Source organism: Bubalus kerabau, chromosome 6 (genome assembly GCF_029407905.1).
Source record: "Bubalus kerabau isolate K-KA32 ecotype Philippines breed swamp buffalo chromosome 6, PCC_UOA_SB_1v2, whole genome shotgun sequence".
In the NCBI taxonomy this organism is placed as follows: domain Eukaryota; kingdom Metazoa; phylum Chordata; class Mammalia; order Artiodactyla; family Bovidae; genus Bubalus; species Bubalus kerabau.
Window position 1 is genome coordinate 35,187,614 of NC_073629.1, and position 16,566 is coordinate 35,204,179.

The following is a 16,566-nucleotide window of genomic DNA, read 5'->3' on the forward strand; positions in this document are numbered from 1 at the left end:
TTGCATTGATCACTGAGGAAGTCTTTCTTATCTCTCCTTGCTATTCTTTGGAACTCTGCATTCAGATGCTTATATCTTTCCTTTTCTCCTTTGCTTTTCACTTCTCTTCTTTTCACAGCTATTTGTAAGGCCCCCTCAGACAGCCATTTTGCTTTTTTGCATTTCTTTTTCTTGGGGATGGTCTTGATCCCTGTCTCCTGTACAGTGTCACGAACCTGATTCCATAGTTCATCAGGCACTCTGTCTATCAGATCTAGTCCCTTAAATCTATTTCTCACTTCCACTGTATAATCATAAGGGATTTGATTTAGGTCATACCTGAATGGTCTAGTGGTTTTCCCTACTTTATTCAATTTCAGTCTGAATTTGGCAATAAGGAGTTCATGATCTGAGCCACAGACAGCTCCCAGTCTTGTTTTTTGCTGACTGAATAGAGCTTCTCCATCTTTGGCTGCAAAGAAGATAATCAATCTGATTTCGGTGTTGACCATCTGGTGATGTCCATGTATAGAGTCTTCTCTTGTGTTGTTGGAAGAGGGTGTTTGCTATGACCAGGGCGTTCTCTTGGCAAAACTCTATTAGCCTTTGCCCTGCTTCATTCCATACTCCACAGCCAAATTTGCCTGTTACTCCAGGTGTTTCCTGACTTCCTACTTTTGCATTCCAGTCCCCTATAATGAAAAGGACATCTTTTTTGGGTGTTAGTTCTAAAAGGTCTTGTAGGTCTTCATAGAACCATTCAACTTCAGCTTCTTCAGCATTACTGGTTGGGGCATAGGCTTGGATTACAGTGATATTGAATGGTCATGTATGGATGTGAAAGTTGGACTGGGAAGAAAGCTGAGCGCTGAAGAACTGATGCTTTCGAACTGTGGTGTTGGAGAAGACTCTTGAGAGTCCCTTGGACTGCAAGGAGATCCAACCAGTCCATTCTAAAAATCAGTCCTGGGTGTTCATTGGAAGGACTGATGCTAAAGTTGAAACTCCAATACTTTGGCCACCTCATGAGAAGAGTTGACTCATTGGAAAAGACCCTGATGCTGGGAGGGATTGGGGGCAGGAGGAGAAGGGGACGACAGAGGATGAGATGGCTGGATGGCATCACTGACTCAATGGACGTGAGTTTGAGTGAACTCCGGGAGTTGGTGATGGACAGGGAGGCCTGGCGTGCTGCGATTCATGGAGTAGCAAAGAGTCAGACACGACTGAGTGACTGAACTGAACTGAAGGGTGTCACCTTTATCTGCTCATGCTCATTCATGTCCCTGTCCTTCAGTTACTCATCTCACCAACATGAGAATGTATAAGCTATTTCTGTATTAGAGAGATAATCATACATAAATATGTCTCTACATGGGAAAAATGAGCTGGTGAATACAAGAATCAGGAGTAGTCTTTTAGATAATCCAGGACTAAACTTCTATATGTTCTTTTTAAAATATGACTCTTCCTCCCATAGTTCTTGGTTGTCTTCTGATGTTCTGCTAACCTGTTATTTATTTTCTGTTTGGGCACAGCTCCTTCTTTTTATAGATGATTTACACAGCTGAATTAATATTTGTAAATGGAGGCTCTGGCTCCAATCTTTTAAAATTTCTTTACAAGGAAAATAAGTTGATCCATTAACTGAAAATGTTAAGGAGTATGGGGTAGAAGGTGGGAGGAAGGTTCAAGAGGGAGGGGACACATGTATACCTATAAATGATACATGTTGATGTATGACAGAAACCAACACAATATTGTAAAGCAATTATCCTTCAATTAAAAATAAATAAATGTACAGAGCATCTAGTCTGTGGGTAGCACAGGGCTTAACATGCTGACTTTTCCCAAGTGCTATCCTGAGCCAAGGGCTTCCCTGGTGGCTTGGTGGTAAAGAATCTGCCTGCAATGCTGGAGATGTTTGATCCCTGGGTTGAGAAGATCCCCTGGAGAAAAAAATGGTAACCTACTCCAGCATGCTTGCCTGGAAAATCCCAGGACAGAGGAAACTGGTGGGCTACAGTCCATGGGGTCACAAAGAGTCAGACACGACTTAGCGACTAAACAATGCCAATCCTGAGCCAGAGCCATCCTTACGAGACTTTGAACAAAGTCAGATGAACAGATACAACTCATCCTCCCTTTATCTTTTCTCTTAGTGGCTAACTAGCCACTCTTATTGTCAGATGATTGGAGCTGGAGGGTGAAGTAATCAGTTTCAAGCAGAAAATTAGCCAATTTCAGTTTTCTTTTGAATTCAGAAACAGCTTTCCTTTATTGTTCAGCACGGGGTAAGAAGAGGGATGCTCCAGTTAGCATGTAGGCTTATTATATTAAAGTCTGATCATTTTTTTTTTGTATTTTATTTTGTATCATCAGTAAGAATCAGATAATCACAATCAGATAATCAGGCCTATGAAATGCAATTTATTTATTTTTCCTGCTGCATAGTTCTATGGGTCTTTTAAAAAGTGCCTTTAATGGTACATGACAAATTTAAGAAGAAAAATAGGTGATAAAGGAATTTGAACAGTGGAAAGCCTAGGAAGTATGAAAAATATACTTTCTTTCAGTGGCTGTCAAGCGCTAACTATAATTATCTGTTCTGTGCTTTATCTGCTGTGACATAAAAGGAAAGCTTAAGAAGAAATGTGACAAATGGCACAACTTTTATCTCTTACTGGAGGTACAATACAGACTGAGAAAAAGCTATGAGTTGGATCAACTTATTTTCAGGAAATTTAGCAGAATTAGCATCAGGCCCAGCTGTGCTGCCCAGGACCAGCTGCCAGCTTGGTAAGGCCAACAGGCTCACCAGTAGGGCCCTCCAGGTTTCTGTAATTTCCAGATGAGAATGAACTCTGACTGCCCTCCTCACAGCCAAAGCCTCCCTCCTCCTCCATCAACTGCAGATGGAGAAGCCTCATGCTCTTTGAAAATCCATGCTGCCAACTTGACACACATCAATCAAAATGTTAAACACTTGGACTCTTTGAACCATGATTTCTAGTTTTAAGAATTTATCTGCCAACAGACTCAAACAAGTATGCATCAGGAGGATGTTCACAGCAGCACTCTTGCCACAGACGCAGCTGGAGCCAACCTATTCACCAAGTTTCTGTTTCAATAAATCACGATACACACATGCAATGAATCACAGTGGAACTATAGTGATGAAAACAGTAAAATAAAGAATAGGACAAATATTTTGATCTGATTTGTACAGAAAGGGCAAAAGAAAAGCCAGATGTGCTTGAATAGGTGAAAAAACATTTTGAGAAGAATATATTTAAGCAAGTGTTGACAGAGGTGAGCCTTTGGGGATTTGCAGGTGGGAGGGGAAACTTGGACTTCTTAGCTTATACCCACAGCACAATTTGGATTGTTAGCTAGGACAGGCAGGGAATAGCAATGGTGATTAAGAGCTCAGCTGCCGGAATTCCTGCTCTTTTATAACAGCAGCCAAGTCACCTTGGGCAGGCTACCCTCTCTGTGCCTTAGTTTCATCATCTATAAAATGGGGATTCATTCAGGAAACTTTTTGAGTATCTACTACATGGCAGGCACTGGAAATATAGAAGTGAATAAAATATATAGGAGGAACTTCCCTAGTAGTCTAGTGGTTAAGAACTCGCCTGTCAGTGCAGGGGTCACAGGTTTGATCCCTGGTCTGGGAAGATCCCACATGCTGAGGGCAACCAAAGCCCCTGTGCCACACCTAAGGAGCCCCTGTGCCAGAACCCCTGGGGCCAGTGCACCTAGAGCCCGAGCTCCACAACAAGAGAAGCCACCGCAATGTGACGCCCACGTACCACAATGAAGAGTAAGCTCTACTCTGCACAACTAGAGAAAGCCCGAGTACAACCAAAAATAAATACCAAATAATGCCAAGAATAAAATAAATATATTTTAAAATAAATAAGACATACAAGAATATCAGCCCTCATAGACTTCACATTCTTGTCAAAAGAAATGGACAATTAAAATACATATATGTATGTATATGCACAGCTTCCCAGGTGGCACAGTAGTAAAGAATCCTCTTGCCAATGCAGGAGATGCAAGAGACGCAGGTTCTACCCCTGGGTCAGTAAGATCCACTGGAGGAGGAAATGGCAGCCCACTCCAGTTTTCTTGCTTGGAGAATTCCATGGACAAAGGAGCCTGGTGGGCTACAGCCTACAGGGTTGCAAAGAGTCAGACATGACTGAGCAGGCATGTACACATGTATATGCACACATATGTATATAAGTAAAATATATGTGAGATAGTAAAGAGTGCTGTGGAGAAAAATAAAGCAGGAAAGAGGAGATAAATAATGGTGTGGGGGAGGGGGGAAGGGGTAGGGTGTTAATATGACCTACCTCATAGAGACTCAGTGAGTTAATGAATGTCAGTCACTTAGAACACTCAATAAGTGTGAATTAGTATTAGTGTTATGAGCATATATTACTTTAACTTGTAAAAGTGAAAGGGTTGACAATAGGGATTAGCCAAGGTAGGTAGTTCATTCAATTCCTAATTAAAATGATGCCATTCAAGACCATCTAATGATTTAGAATAATGTTCCCATTATGTTTTTTAAAAGCAGATCATAAAACAGTAAGACGTCATAGGGACAGAGTAAAGGGGTAAAATAGGTGATTATATAGTTAATCCCACTAGGGGATTGTGAGTGGAAAAAATATGGGAGACCCCTGTTAGTTAATGATTACTCATGAGATTAACCACAAAACCAGGCAGGCTTAGTAACAAAACCACGCAACAGAAGCAAGAGACATGCTGCAAACAATGAAACGATGGTGGCAGGAGACCCACATCCTGCCCAGTGAGCTCACCAAGTTAATGATCCCTAGAACATGCTCTTTGCACACATGAAAAACAGTAACTTGTGGACCTAGCTTGTCCATGAGGGACAAGAAAACTCCCCTGCTCAATCTGGAGGAAGAGCTGATGATGGAAGCATGACATCTACTCAAGAAAGACAAAGAAGTTCTTCCCCCCTCTTCCCCACTTTTCCTTTGATTATAAAACTGTGTCCAGTAAGTTCTTGGGGTGTGGCATCTCTCGCCTACCTGCTTGTAAGCCTCACAAGCATCCTATTCTAATAAATCACTTCTTATCTATCACTTTGCCTCTCATTGAATTCTTTTCTGCCCTGAGACATAAATTGTGGTATGGAAGTTCTTTGGAGCCCTGAAACAATGCCAAACGGTTTCAGAAGCACAACATTTACTAAGCACTTACTCTACGCTATGCATTTTGTAAAGCACTTTAAGCATTATCTTGCCTAATCCTCCCGCCAACCCACTAAACTCCTTTGATCAGTTGACAAATTCTCTAACCTCTACCTTCAGCATGTTTTTCATATTTATGTCTTTCTTTTTTTTTTTTATTTTAAACTTTTTATTTTGTATTGGGGTATAGCCGATTAACAATGTTATGAGAGTTTCATGTGGATAACGAAGGGATTCAGCCATTCATATACATGTATCCATTCTTCCCCAAACTCCCCTCCCATCCAGGCTGCCACATAACATTGAGCAGAGTTCCCTGTGCTTTACAATAGGTCCTTGTTGGTTATCCATTTTAAATATAGCCGTGTGTACATGTTGATCTCAAATTCCCTAGTTATCCCTTCTCCCAGTCCTTCCTCTCCCTCAACCATAAGTTTGTTCTCTAAGTCTATGAGTCTATTCTTGTCTTGTAAATAAGTTCATTTGTATCATATCTTTTTAGATTCTGCATATAAGGGATCTCATAGGATGTTTCTGCATCTCTAACTTACTCCACTCAGCATGACAATCTCTAGGTCCATCCAAGTTGCTGAAAATGGTATTAGTCCATTCTTTTTGATGGGTGAGTAATATTCCATTGTACATATATACCACATCTTCTTTATCCATTCCTCTGTTGATGGACATTCAGATGCTTCCATGTCTTGACTATTGTAAATAGTACTACAATGAACATCTATGTCTTTCTATTTATCCCACTGCCACCATCCTAGTCCAGTTCCTTTGTTAGCTCCTCCTTGACCTTTGCAAGAGTTTTTGAACAGTCTCCTTGCTCATATCTCTCTGCTCTCACTTTTTGGCTTACCTCAACCTTACTTACTTTATTTTATTTATTTATTTTTTAAGATTTATGGACCATTTTTAAAAGTCTTTATTGAACTTGTTACAATAGTGCTTCTGTTTTATGTTTTGGCTTTTTAGCCACAAGGCAAGTGGGATCTTAGCTCCCTGATCAGGGATCAAATCCATACCCCTGCAATGGAAGGCGAAGTCTTAACCATTGGACCACCATGGAAGCCCCAACCTTATTTGCTTTATACTCAAGCTAATCCACTATCTCTGCTAGAAATCAATTCTTCACTTAGTTTCCCATTTTCCAGCTTTGATTTCTATTGTACCCCATACCTTCTCCACCTTTCAGCCACGTGGTTTACTTGCAATCCTCAGGATCTTTTCCTCCGACCCTTCTATCTAGAAAGCACTCTCTCCCTCTCTCCCTCCATCTCTGCCCGCTGAAATTCTACTAATTATTCCAGAAACAGGTCAAGTGCCAACTGTTCAAATATGTTTTTTTTCTTTTCCTGTAAAACTCTAGATTGCCACTCCTGCATTGCTTACCACATGTTGACCACATGTCATCATTTATATGTCATTATTTGTGGGCTTACCTTTCCTGCCAATCAATATTTCTCTAGTACCTATGACACGTCAAGGGTATATACTAGGCATTTTATATGTGTTGTCCTATTTAATCCTCACAACAGCCTTGTGAGATACCTGCTACCATCTTGATTTTAGAGATCAGGAACCTGAAGCTGTCAGAAGTTAATTAACTTGCTTGAAGTAGCATCCTCACTAAGTGGCAGACTCATCACCATCCATTTACCAAAGTTTATTTCAATCTGTGTCTTCCAGATTCTGAAGCCCTTTGGGCTCTTCAACACAGAATGGAAAATCCCTTTGGGGGCAATTAGCACTGAGGCCTCAGGACAAGACCGATCTGGGAAAGGCAGCTTTCTCCTCCTCTCTCATTTGATTTAGATTCACTGTGCTATAGGAAATGCTCTTTTGGTTCTCAGCACTGAGCCCAGGCTAGCACAGGGCTGAAAAATGATTCGTGAGGACAAACAGCATCCAGGATGTTTAGTTCCACTGGTGACCCTGATTATTTTAAAATTGTGAAAGGAATGCCAAGCCCCAGCACATGTATAGCAATCTAGAACTCCCAGCTCTCTACCTCCTCAGTTGAGGCTTTACCCTCAACCTCTGTTCCCTGATTCAGTCCAGATGGATGCCTTGAATTTCAGAAACAAAGCAGGAACAGCATTGCTGTCATTAGACTTGGCCTTGGCTGGTAAGAGTACTTGACTCACAATAAATTCATACGAAAATTAAGAACAGGGAAGAGTTAGTTTACGCTGAATTGGTTTTTCACCATTTAGGATTGGAAGCCCCCAAAACTTGTTGGGTCAGTTCACACTGTCAAACAAAGAATATTATAATAATGGGTTTATTCTCTTCCTTATGGTTTTGGAGTCCAGGGTGTTCAGCAGCCACTGTTTGCTCAAGAAGAGTGTAAACAAGGCTTGCTGACGCCTGTGGCCAATGAACAGGACTCCTAAGCCACTTTCACTCCAGAACGGGGTGTGGCTCTAATGGTAAAGAAGCTGAATGGGAAAGAGGGTTAGGTAACTCAAATTTGTGTTTTAACTGTATTTTCTCTTTCAGTCCTCAAAGCAATCTTTTTTGAGTTGGGCGTTACTGAAATACCCATTCTACAGATCTAAAAACTGGGTAGTAAGTGACAGGCAGGAACTGGAACCTGCCTGTTGAGTATGTTGAGCTCCATAGCTTTCCACTGCCCTCAATTTATGCTCTTGGCAAGGCCTTTTGCTTAAACAAATGTCAATCATTTTAAAAGGACTAAAGGCAAAATTTGTACACAAGTTAGCACTCTCAAATATCAGTATTCTTCCCTCCCTAGGAAGCAAGATGATACAATGTGTTTAATTTCTTAAATGTCTCATATTTTCCAAAGATCTCAACAAGAAGTGGTAGTTGAACTCTAAGATTCTTATCTTCCACTCAGGGGACTCCAATGTTAGGCAAGTGACTTTGCTTGGTGAAACTGGTTATCTTGATTGGTTAGACCACAGATCACCAAGGCCAGTAAGCCACATTCACTGACAAAATCATCCTGTTCCCAGCTGTCTTTAAAACAGGTCATGAAGTGGCTGAGTGAAAATATGGATGATCCAGGGCAGGGCATTGCTGGGACTGACACAAGTTACCAAAATTTCCATTGGTAAATTTTGGAGTGACTAGAGTCACTCGTTCACATTCATGAGTAAAGTCAAGTATATTTATTCACACACAAAAATCTCTCTTCCCACCTTCTCATTTCTTCATGATCTGTTGTGTTGTAGATAGTCTAACGGTTAGAATGTTGTTGTTGTTTAGTTACTAAGTTGTGTCCAGCTCTTTGCAACCCCATGGACTGTAGCCCATCAGGCTCCTCTGTCCATAGGATTTCCCAGGCAAGAACGCTGGAGTGGGTTGCCATTTCCTTTTCCAGGGGATCTCCCTGACTCAGGGATTGAACCTGTGTCTCCTGCTTGGCAGGCAGATTCTTTACCACTGAGCTACGCTGGAAGCTAAATTGTTAGAATACCTTCATAATAATACATTTCCATATGGGATGGGGTTGTTGTCGCTAATCAGTAGTTAATACTGACAACTTATAAATATTTCAACCTCTCAAAATCTTAGCCAAGTATGACACCTCAAATTAATTAAACAGGGCTAGACTCTTAATGTATTATGAAGTTTTTCACATTTCACATAGATAACAGTAATTTTTATTTCGCCTCCCCCCATGCCCTTCATGTAGTTCTTGTAAATATGTTGTTGCTGCCTCTGCCATATGGTTAAAAAAAGTTACTCAAAACACAACAAATTACTGTTATTTCAATACTATAGAAACCACTGAGTTTCATTACCCCTTCATACCTTTTTGTATCCCTCCAAAAGAATGTTCAAAGGCATTTTTGGTTGGGAGACATTCACCACTTATTCTCTGAATTATGTTGGCAACATTTTAGAAACACTTGAAAAAGACTTGCGACATATGTTAGCAAAAGTCCAGAGAAGGAAAGTAGAGATTGGCAGGAAGCAAGATATTAAGGAACTCAACCAAAGGTGGGTCATGCAGTGTCAGGTACACTGAAGAAAGCATACTGGGGGAGGCAACCTATAAACAGGATCCAGACTTAGCAGCCCACAAGGCAGCCAGATGTTGACTACCCAAGGGGACAGAGGGGACGGGATCCTCCAGTCCCTCTCGCAGACCTCCCACCTTTACCTGCCTTCCTTGAAGCCATGATACGATCACAAATATTCCCACTTCCATCCATTACTTTCCTCTAGCCTTCCAAACTCCTTTCTTACCCCACTTCTCCCCTTTTCCACTTTCTATTTTGCCCCTCTGTACATAATCTTTTGTTTTCAACCACTTTTAAGGTAATTTCATTTCAGCTGGGAAACAACTCCTGTCTTCTTCCCTCGTTCCGAGCCCAGGGACTCGAGTCCCTCCTGAGCTCCTTGGAGCTGGGACCTTTCCCGAGCTCAGCAGTCTAAGCTGTGAGGGTGATCTATTCTGTGAGTCCTCCAACGGGGTGGCCCCTCCATGACGCCAGTCTGTTCCTCTTCCTTCTTCCCCCTATCCCCAAAGAACCTAAACTCCGTGCCCTCTGAAACTGTCTGTGTCTAAGTCCCCAAGATCTCCGCCGTATCCAAGATTTTTTTGACCTAAGTGAGGTCGGGTCGGGGAAGACAGTACCTCTTTGCAGGCGTGAAGCTCCGGTCTTGCTCCCTGAGTCACCTGGAAGGCGGTCCCAACCCAGAGCAGCAGCCGCAGAAGCCGGAGTGTGCGCGGCTCAGTTCTTCTCCTGCCTCTGGCAGAGGGATGGAGGCTGTGGCCAGGCTCAGCCATAGTGTTGCTCCGAGCGAGCGGCAGCAGCGGCTCAGGTGCTGCGGCTGCAGCTACTGCTGGCAGAAGGCAGAAAAAAAGGGGAGGGAGATTCACAGGAGGCAGGATGAAAGGGGCTGGGCTCGCTTCAGTCACCTCCCTGCGGCTACACCAAGGCCGCCCATCCTTCCTCCTCCCTCCTTTCACTTATCCTCCTCCTACCCACGTCGCCTTGGCAACCGCCTCCTCTTTCCCTTCGCGCGGGTGGGGCAGGGACCACGCGCTCCTTTGCCGCTCACCTGCCGGTCGCCACGGCAGCCGCCGCCGCTAGCGCGCGCGGCGCAGAAATGCACACGCCCAGGGTCCGCAACCGGCCCAGCAGGCGCGCACAAGGCTCGTGCAAAGAACGCGGTGGAAACAACCTCCAAGCCATCACCAACAAATTCATTATTTTGGGCCATCGGCTACCTACGAGCATCACTAATTTTGCAGACGTGGCGTTCTACATATACTTATTAAACATCTTGTTAAAAGCAACAGAAAAATGACCGCGATGATATCTCTCCTCCAGGGATTATAGCCTGGAAGACTGGCCCGGGTAGGTGTTACCCACTGTAACAGCTGCTTCTGGAGGTCTTATTTCCACCACACCAAGCCCATTTGTAAATTTACAACCAGTCCTGTGCGAAGCCCTGGGACTCACATAGTCAAGCTGAGCTTAAGCAAGGCGAGTTTGCCTTAGCTGGGCAATTTTCCAAACACACCTGGACTCCTCTGTCTTTTGACATCCCCATTCTGTCATCGCTCTGAGAAATCCTCTCGTAAGATTCCAAGGAGAAGGACATTTCAGGGCTGGCTATCTTTTACGAACTCTTTCCTAAACTGAAGTCTTTTGCAGAAGATTTGTAAGATGGGAGGCCGGTGTTTTTCACCGACGGCTCACGAGTGCAAATCCAGGGCTCCCGAGCACACTCGGCGGCTGTTTCCGCTCTGTGATCCCAGTAGCTTCTTCCCGAGGGGCCTCCCGCGTTGGACCGCCAGGTGGCGCCCTTCTCGGAGGGAATTCGCCTTAGTCACAGAAGGCCGAGCAGTTGCCTGGCAACTGAAATTGGGCGTTCCAAACAATTGGGACCCGGGCTCCTCCGCGTGTTAGGTTGTGTGCGGCTGCGCGGGTCTCTCACCCCTCTTAAGAGCGCCTCGCTCGGTGTTTTGCCATGCCTCTCACCCGAGACCCTTTCCAGAACCCTGCGTTGGATCAAGATGATTCCTACTTGGGAAAGTCACTGGCTTCCAAGGTATTGAGGTTTCTTACGCAGGTACCCAGTAGGGTCGACCTTACTCTTCTGTCGGCCTGACCGGAAGAAGTGGTAACTTAACTCTGGGGAGGACACTGAGTCAGGTACGGGAGAGATCTGTTTTCTGCCTACCTCCATGATCCCATATTCAGGTCTCCCCACCTTTCACGGTGCTTTTGAGCAGAGGGAAGTGGCGCTCTAGTCCAGAGGAACAAGGGGCACTTGCGGACCTAAGCAATGATTGATCTGACGGAGCTTGCACAGGCCCAGATTCCACCAAGCAATGCTTTGCCCTATTTGGGAAACTCTTCTATAAAGAGACGTGAGGTATATAGAGTGGGAAAGAGGTATCAAACACCAGGTCATGCTTTATACATCTGTCTTTGATTCATGTTGGAATGTGTTTGTGTATATATGTGTTTCATGATGGTCCAGGAGGAGTAATGGACCCTAAAGCAGTGATGCAGGGGGTGGTGGTAAGATGCAAAGGGCAGGACTGATGGGGCTTTGTGGCTGACTGGATATGGGCCCAAGAGAGTGGCCAGTCTAGGAGGGCTCCTAGGTTTCTGAGGGCTTAGCTGATACCATTTACTGAATGAGGTGTCCAGGAAAAGCAGGTTTGGGGAGAACGATGTTGAGATCAATGATGTAGCTGTTGCTTTTTGGTGCCTGTGGGACACTTCTGTGGAGATGATGAGTAGACAACACAGTTAGGGCTGTGGGTTGACAATGTGTGGAAGCCACAGTATTCATAGAGTGGTACTTGAAGCCATAGGAGGGAATGAGCTCATCCAGTGAATGTGAGAGTCAGAAAGGCAGAAATGAAACCCCTGGAGAATCCCACTTAGGGGCAGAGAGAGAAAACAGAGCTGAGAAGAAAGCTGAGAAATAATAGGCAGATGCAGAAGAAAAACCAGGAGGAGCTAGACCCATGCAGGATGGAGAGAACATTTCGTGGAATCAAGAGTTGTGGTGTCAGAAACCACCAAGGTCAGATAAGATCAGGTCTGGAAATGATCCATTTGACCTAACCACAAAGGTTATTAGCAAGAGTAGTTTCAGTGGATGCTTGAGGCAGAGGTCGGACTGTATTGGGATGGAAAGGGGATGGAAAGGGGGTGGGAGGGAAAGTGGAGAGTAGTATGTGTTGACTCTTAAAGAAGGCTGGCTCGGTAGGAACATCATGGAGTCGTAGCCAGACAGTGACGAAAGGATGAGGAGAAGCTGGCTACAGGAGATGCCAGGATAGCACAGGTCCCTAAAGTACCAGGAAGGGCTGGGTTCAGGAAGGAAGAGTTATTCTTGAATAAAAGGGACTTCCCTTTCTCTGAAATGAAAGGAAAATGGATAGTGAAGATGGCAGCTCATGCTTGACAGGCCTGATTTTCTCAGTGAAAGACCATCTCACCCTTCTGCTTATAGAGATGATGAGGCTTAGGCAGCCTTGGAAGACTGGAAGAGCTACCTGTGCTTGCATCATATGTAATATTCCCATCTCCTTTTCATCTTTCTTGGTGATAACATAGTGCCTGGTCCACACCATTCAATTAATGGTGAGCTGAGTCATGCAGCACTGTGCCATATACCAGGGATGAAGAAGGTTCCAGCATCAGATAAGATGAATGAGAGTTCTACTAGGTTGTAGTTGTACTCACTGGAATTCAGTCATTGGTTCCATGAGCATCTCATTTTAGAACACCATGTTTTAGGTCACTGTGCTGGGTACTGGGGACACAGTGGTGAGCAATATGGCATTTTACATGTAATGAAGAAATCAGCTATGTGCCTTTCATATTCATACTTGTGGGGTTTTAATGAGAGAACCAAACATTCAATGAATTTTTTTGACATTCCCTCAGAAACAATGACCCGTCCTTGCTTACCAAAAATTTTTTCTCACATGTTTAGACACTATTCTCTCCTGATTCTCCTCTCCTGATTCTCTTGTCTCTGACTGTCCCCAGCCAACCCCATTATAATATTGTGCAGTCCTCATGAACCACCTCTTCCTTTTTGGTCAGATTCTTTTTGGGAGGCTTCAGCTGTTACTCCAACAACTGCATATTGCATTAGAATATCTTACCTCTTCTTCAAACTCAGGACTTCTGAACCTGAGCTCATCTTGCCTGTCCGCTCCCCATCCTTCACTTCATGTCCCACTTCACCCCTTTCCCTGACTCCTGGCCCATTTCTTTCAGTTCTAAGGGAAAACTTAGGAGGGTCAAAAGGCTGGGAGGCTTGCCCCATATCATCCTTCTCGTTTAGATGTCTCGATTCAATTAAAATGGAATGGCAGGAGGGGATGGATGTCACTGATGCTACCACATCAGCAAGGCCTTCGGTAACCAGTTGTGGGTGTGGTTTCTCTTTTGCAGAAACTGCCATATAAGAACCCAACTCACCTTGCTCAGCAACAGGAACCCTGGTGTCGACTCAGCTCAACTCCCACAGTTACCTCCATGAAACAGGATGGTTTTTTTTTTTATTCAGAGGTACCTAGCATTGAAATGCTATTTCTCATTATATCCACTTAGGACTAATGACTATCCTTTTTGAAAGGCAGTCTGTCCGTGACTGCTTTAGCAGCTTTATCTTGCCCCCAATCCAAGATCCTATCTCTGGGAAGGCAAAAGGCTTGAGTTTTGCTGCAGTTAATTATTTGGAGCAAATCATTCTCTCACTAGACTTCTCATTATAACCATGAATGAGGTAAGGCCCATTAAGCTCAAGAGGTTCCCATGTCTCCAGGAGAGCTTCCCACTCCTTAGACTTAAGCACGAGACAATTCTGTATGGACAAGATTTAAGAAGTCATCATGTACAGTAATTTGGTGTGTAAAGAGCTGGTGGGTCTCAGGCCCCAAAAGGGTTTACTCTGCTTTGGGAGAAGAGTAGAACCCAATAGAACCCAACTAGAATGGGTGCACGGTGGCAAGTTAACCCTGAGAGGGTTGGCTTCCTCTGTAGATACCAAAGGATGACCTGGATTTCCGCTTAGCAGCCTTGTACAACCACCACACAGGGACATTCAAGGACAAGAGTGAGATACTCACACACCAGGAGACCATCCAGGATACCCGCCGGTAAGTTGTGGAGGCAGAGCCTCTCCCTAAGAACAATGCCATCCAATCAAGTAAGGTAAACCGTCACCTGGGAAATAATTAATAGGTTCCTATTTGTATAGATTTTTGCATTTTTTAACTTCTGTAATACAATTTCTGTGGGTTTCTTTTTTCTAAAATGAAGAGATCTTCCAAAATTGGGCTCATCTGTATAATAAAACATTTGGTTAATTCAAGAGGCTAGAAAAGGCCTTTGGTTGCTGTATTTTTGAGGTTGTATGCAACTCCTTCCCTCCTTACCTTCTTCTCTTGATTGATTTCATTCTCCCCTGTTCTTCCCACATCATCTTCCAGAATCAAGACCCAATTCCCTGGAGAATTTTTACCCCCTCCCCAACCACCCCTCATCACTTCCAGAGCTAACATCAGACATTGGATCAACCCTAAGAAGGAGTCTATTCACAGCATACAGGGATCCATAGGTAAGGGTTAGAAGACTGAGGAATGGGAGGAAGATGGGTGGTGCAAGTTTTTCTCAATGGACACAGGAATCAGGGAGTTGAGGTGGCTGGCTATTAGGGAACATGAGGGATAACTGAGTCTGGCACATATCAGATGAATGCCAGGGGACATGCTGACTATAGGGCTAGGAAATGAATTCAATTTCAGAGCCTCTGCCTTAGCCTTAGGTCTAATGGACAAGAATTTTCAGCAAAGGACAGAAACCTGGGAAAAGACCTATAGCTACTTCCCATCAGTCTTGTGTTTCCCCAGCTGTTAGAACCTTCTCCATGGTCCCCATGAAAGTATGGGTGACAAATTCCCAGAAAAGGCAACAGATCTTAAACTCACAGCCCATTCCTTCTTCTTTTCTCCACAGTGTCCCCTCACACTGCAGCCACCAATGGAGGGTACTCCCGAAAGAATGATGGTGGCTTCTTCTCCACATAAGTGTTGACAGGCCCCTGGACTAATCATTGTGGAACATCCCGCCGACCACCTCCATTAAATAGATTTGTGTAAGCTGAAGCCTGGAGTATCTGTTACCCGCGGACTATAAGTTGCCACTTGACTACTCTTAAAATGTGGAAGTTTCTCAGTTTCTAGAAACTAATGCTATTGGGCAATATTTGCAATTCGGAGTCAACCTGCTGAAAAAGATAAGGATTTAGGACAGAACAGCACTGCTTTTGGCAGGAGACAGGTATTCACATTTTGTAAACTGGAGTCATTCCAACCATACAGATATATAGCCATTCAACCTTTCTTGAAAACTTTTCATGTGTCAGCTGTTGAGCTAATTGTTAGGGAGACAAGAATGGGCATTGTCCATTCTCTCAATGAACTTAGAGACACTAACTTTAGTAGCTCTTTGTAGCATTAATATTTATGCAGAGGTCACACTTAACAGATTTCAGACCTTCTGGATTTTGTCATTTTCTGGGCTCTCCTTCTCCATGAGAGCTCAGTCTCCCTGGTCCTTCTTCCTTTCCATTGTTCATTCTTTTAACTCTGCTGTCTCCTTGCCTGGGAGTCAATTCTTTTTTTCGTTGCCTAGATTTATAGCCCCTGATTCTTAGAAACAGAGCTTAACAATCTGATCCTAGGGTCTGAAAGTACCTAAAAACTAATGCATTAATGTGGTTTCTAAAATTACAAGCCACTCACAGGAACCTGCTGTCAGAATGAGCAAGAAATGAGACCCTTTAGAATATTGTACAATTAAGTTCCCATTTCTAAACTTGGACAGCATATGCACTGTTGAATAAATCAGACATGAAAGGGCTTCTATTTGGTAATTAAGTGCAGGGTCCTTAAATTCCACCAAACTAACAGTCCCTCTCCTATAGAGATACTCCAATTTATTCATAGTGTTTACTGCTAAGTGGCAATATTTTCAGTTCTCATTATTTAGAAGGGCTGAAAGTAGCAGAGAGGGGTGACTCTCTGGATAATCACCTCATGCGAATTGATACTGAACATTGAAAAATTTATTACTGCGATCCATGCATGGAGGCTTTAAATAATCCTGATTTCTAGACCTCTCTGATAATTATAATTCAGTAAATCTGGTGCGGGTCCCTGGAATCTGAATTCTTATAAGCTTTCCAAGTTCTCTTATGGATATATACATACATATTGTTGTTTAGTCACTAAATTATGTCCTACTCCTTCCCACTCCATGGACTGTAGCCCACCAGGCGCCTCTGTCCATGGGATTCTTCAGGGAAGAATACTGGGGTG

At 43.6% G+C, this 16,566-nt stretch overlaps 2 protein-coding genes across 2 annotated transcripts in view; one reads left to right on the top strand and one right to left on the bottom strand.

Moving 5' to 3' along the window:
• The window catches only part of ELAPOR1 (endosome-lysosome associated apoptosis and autophagy regulator 1), a 75,482-nt gene extending 64,911 nt beyond the window's left edge, over nt 1–10,571 (bottom strand). Inside the window, exons 1-2 of the mRNA XM_055584867.1 lie at nt 10,266–10,571; nt 9,838–10,043 (exon numbers count right to left, since the gene is read on the bottom strand). Of these exons, the coding sequence (XP_055440842.1) occupies nt 9,838–9,990 (153 nt within the window). The 5' untranslated portion in view covers nt 9,991–10,043; nt 10,266–10,571. The remainder of the gene's footprint in view (nt 1–9,837; nt 10,044–10,265) is intronic.
• A 509-nt stretch (nt 10,572–11,080) lies between these two features.
• CFAP276 (cilia and flagella associated protein 276) lies at nt 11,081–15,351 on the top strand. The gene is made up of 5 exons (XM_055586888.1): nt 11,081–11,261; nt 13,637–13,753; nt 14,228–14,343; nt 14,677–14,804; nt 15,203–15,351. The coding sequence occupies exons 1-5, from the start codon at nt 11,181–11,183 to the stop codon at nt 15,271–15,273; spliced, it is 513 nt and encodes a 170-aa protein (XP_055442863.1). The 5' UTR covers nt 11,081–11,180; the 3' UTR covers nt 15,274–15,351.
• Nucleotides 15,352–16,566: the final 1,215 nt, after the last annotated feature.

Coding starts and splice junctions, on each gene's coding strand:
- CFAP276 (XM_055586888.1), top strand. CDS start 11,181: ATGCCTCTCACCCGAGACCCTTTCCAGAACCCTGCGTTGGATCAAGAT. Junction 13,754..14,227: donor GTTTTTTTTTTTATTCAGAG/GTACCTAGCATT, acceptor CTTCCTCTGTAG/ATACCAAAGGATGACCTGGA. Junction 14,344..14,676: donor ACCATCCAGGATACCCGCCG/GTAAGTTGTGGA, acceptor ATCATCTTCCAG/AATCAAGACCCAATTCCCTG.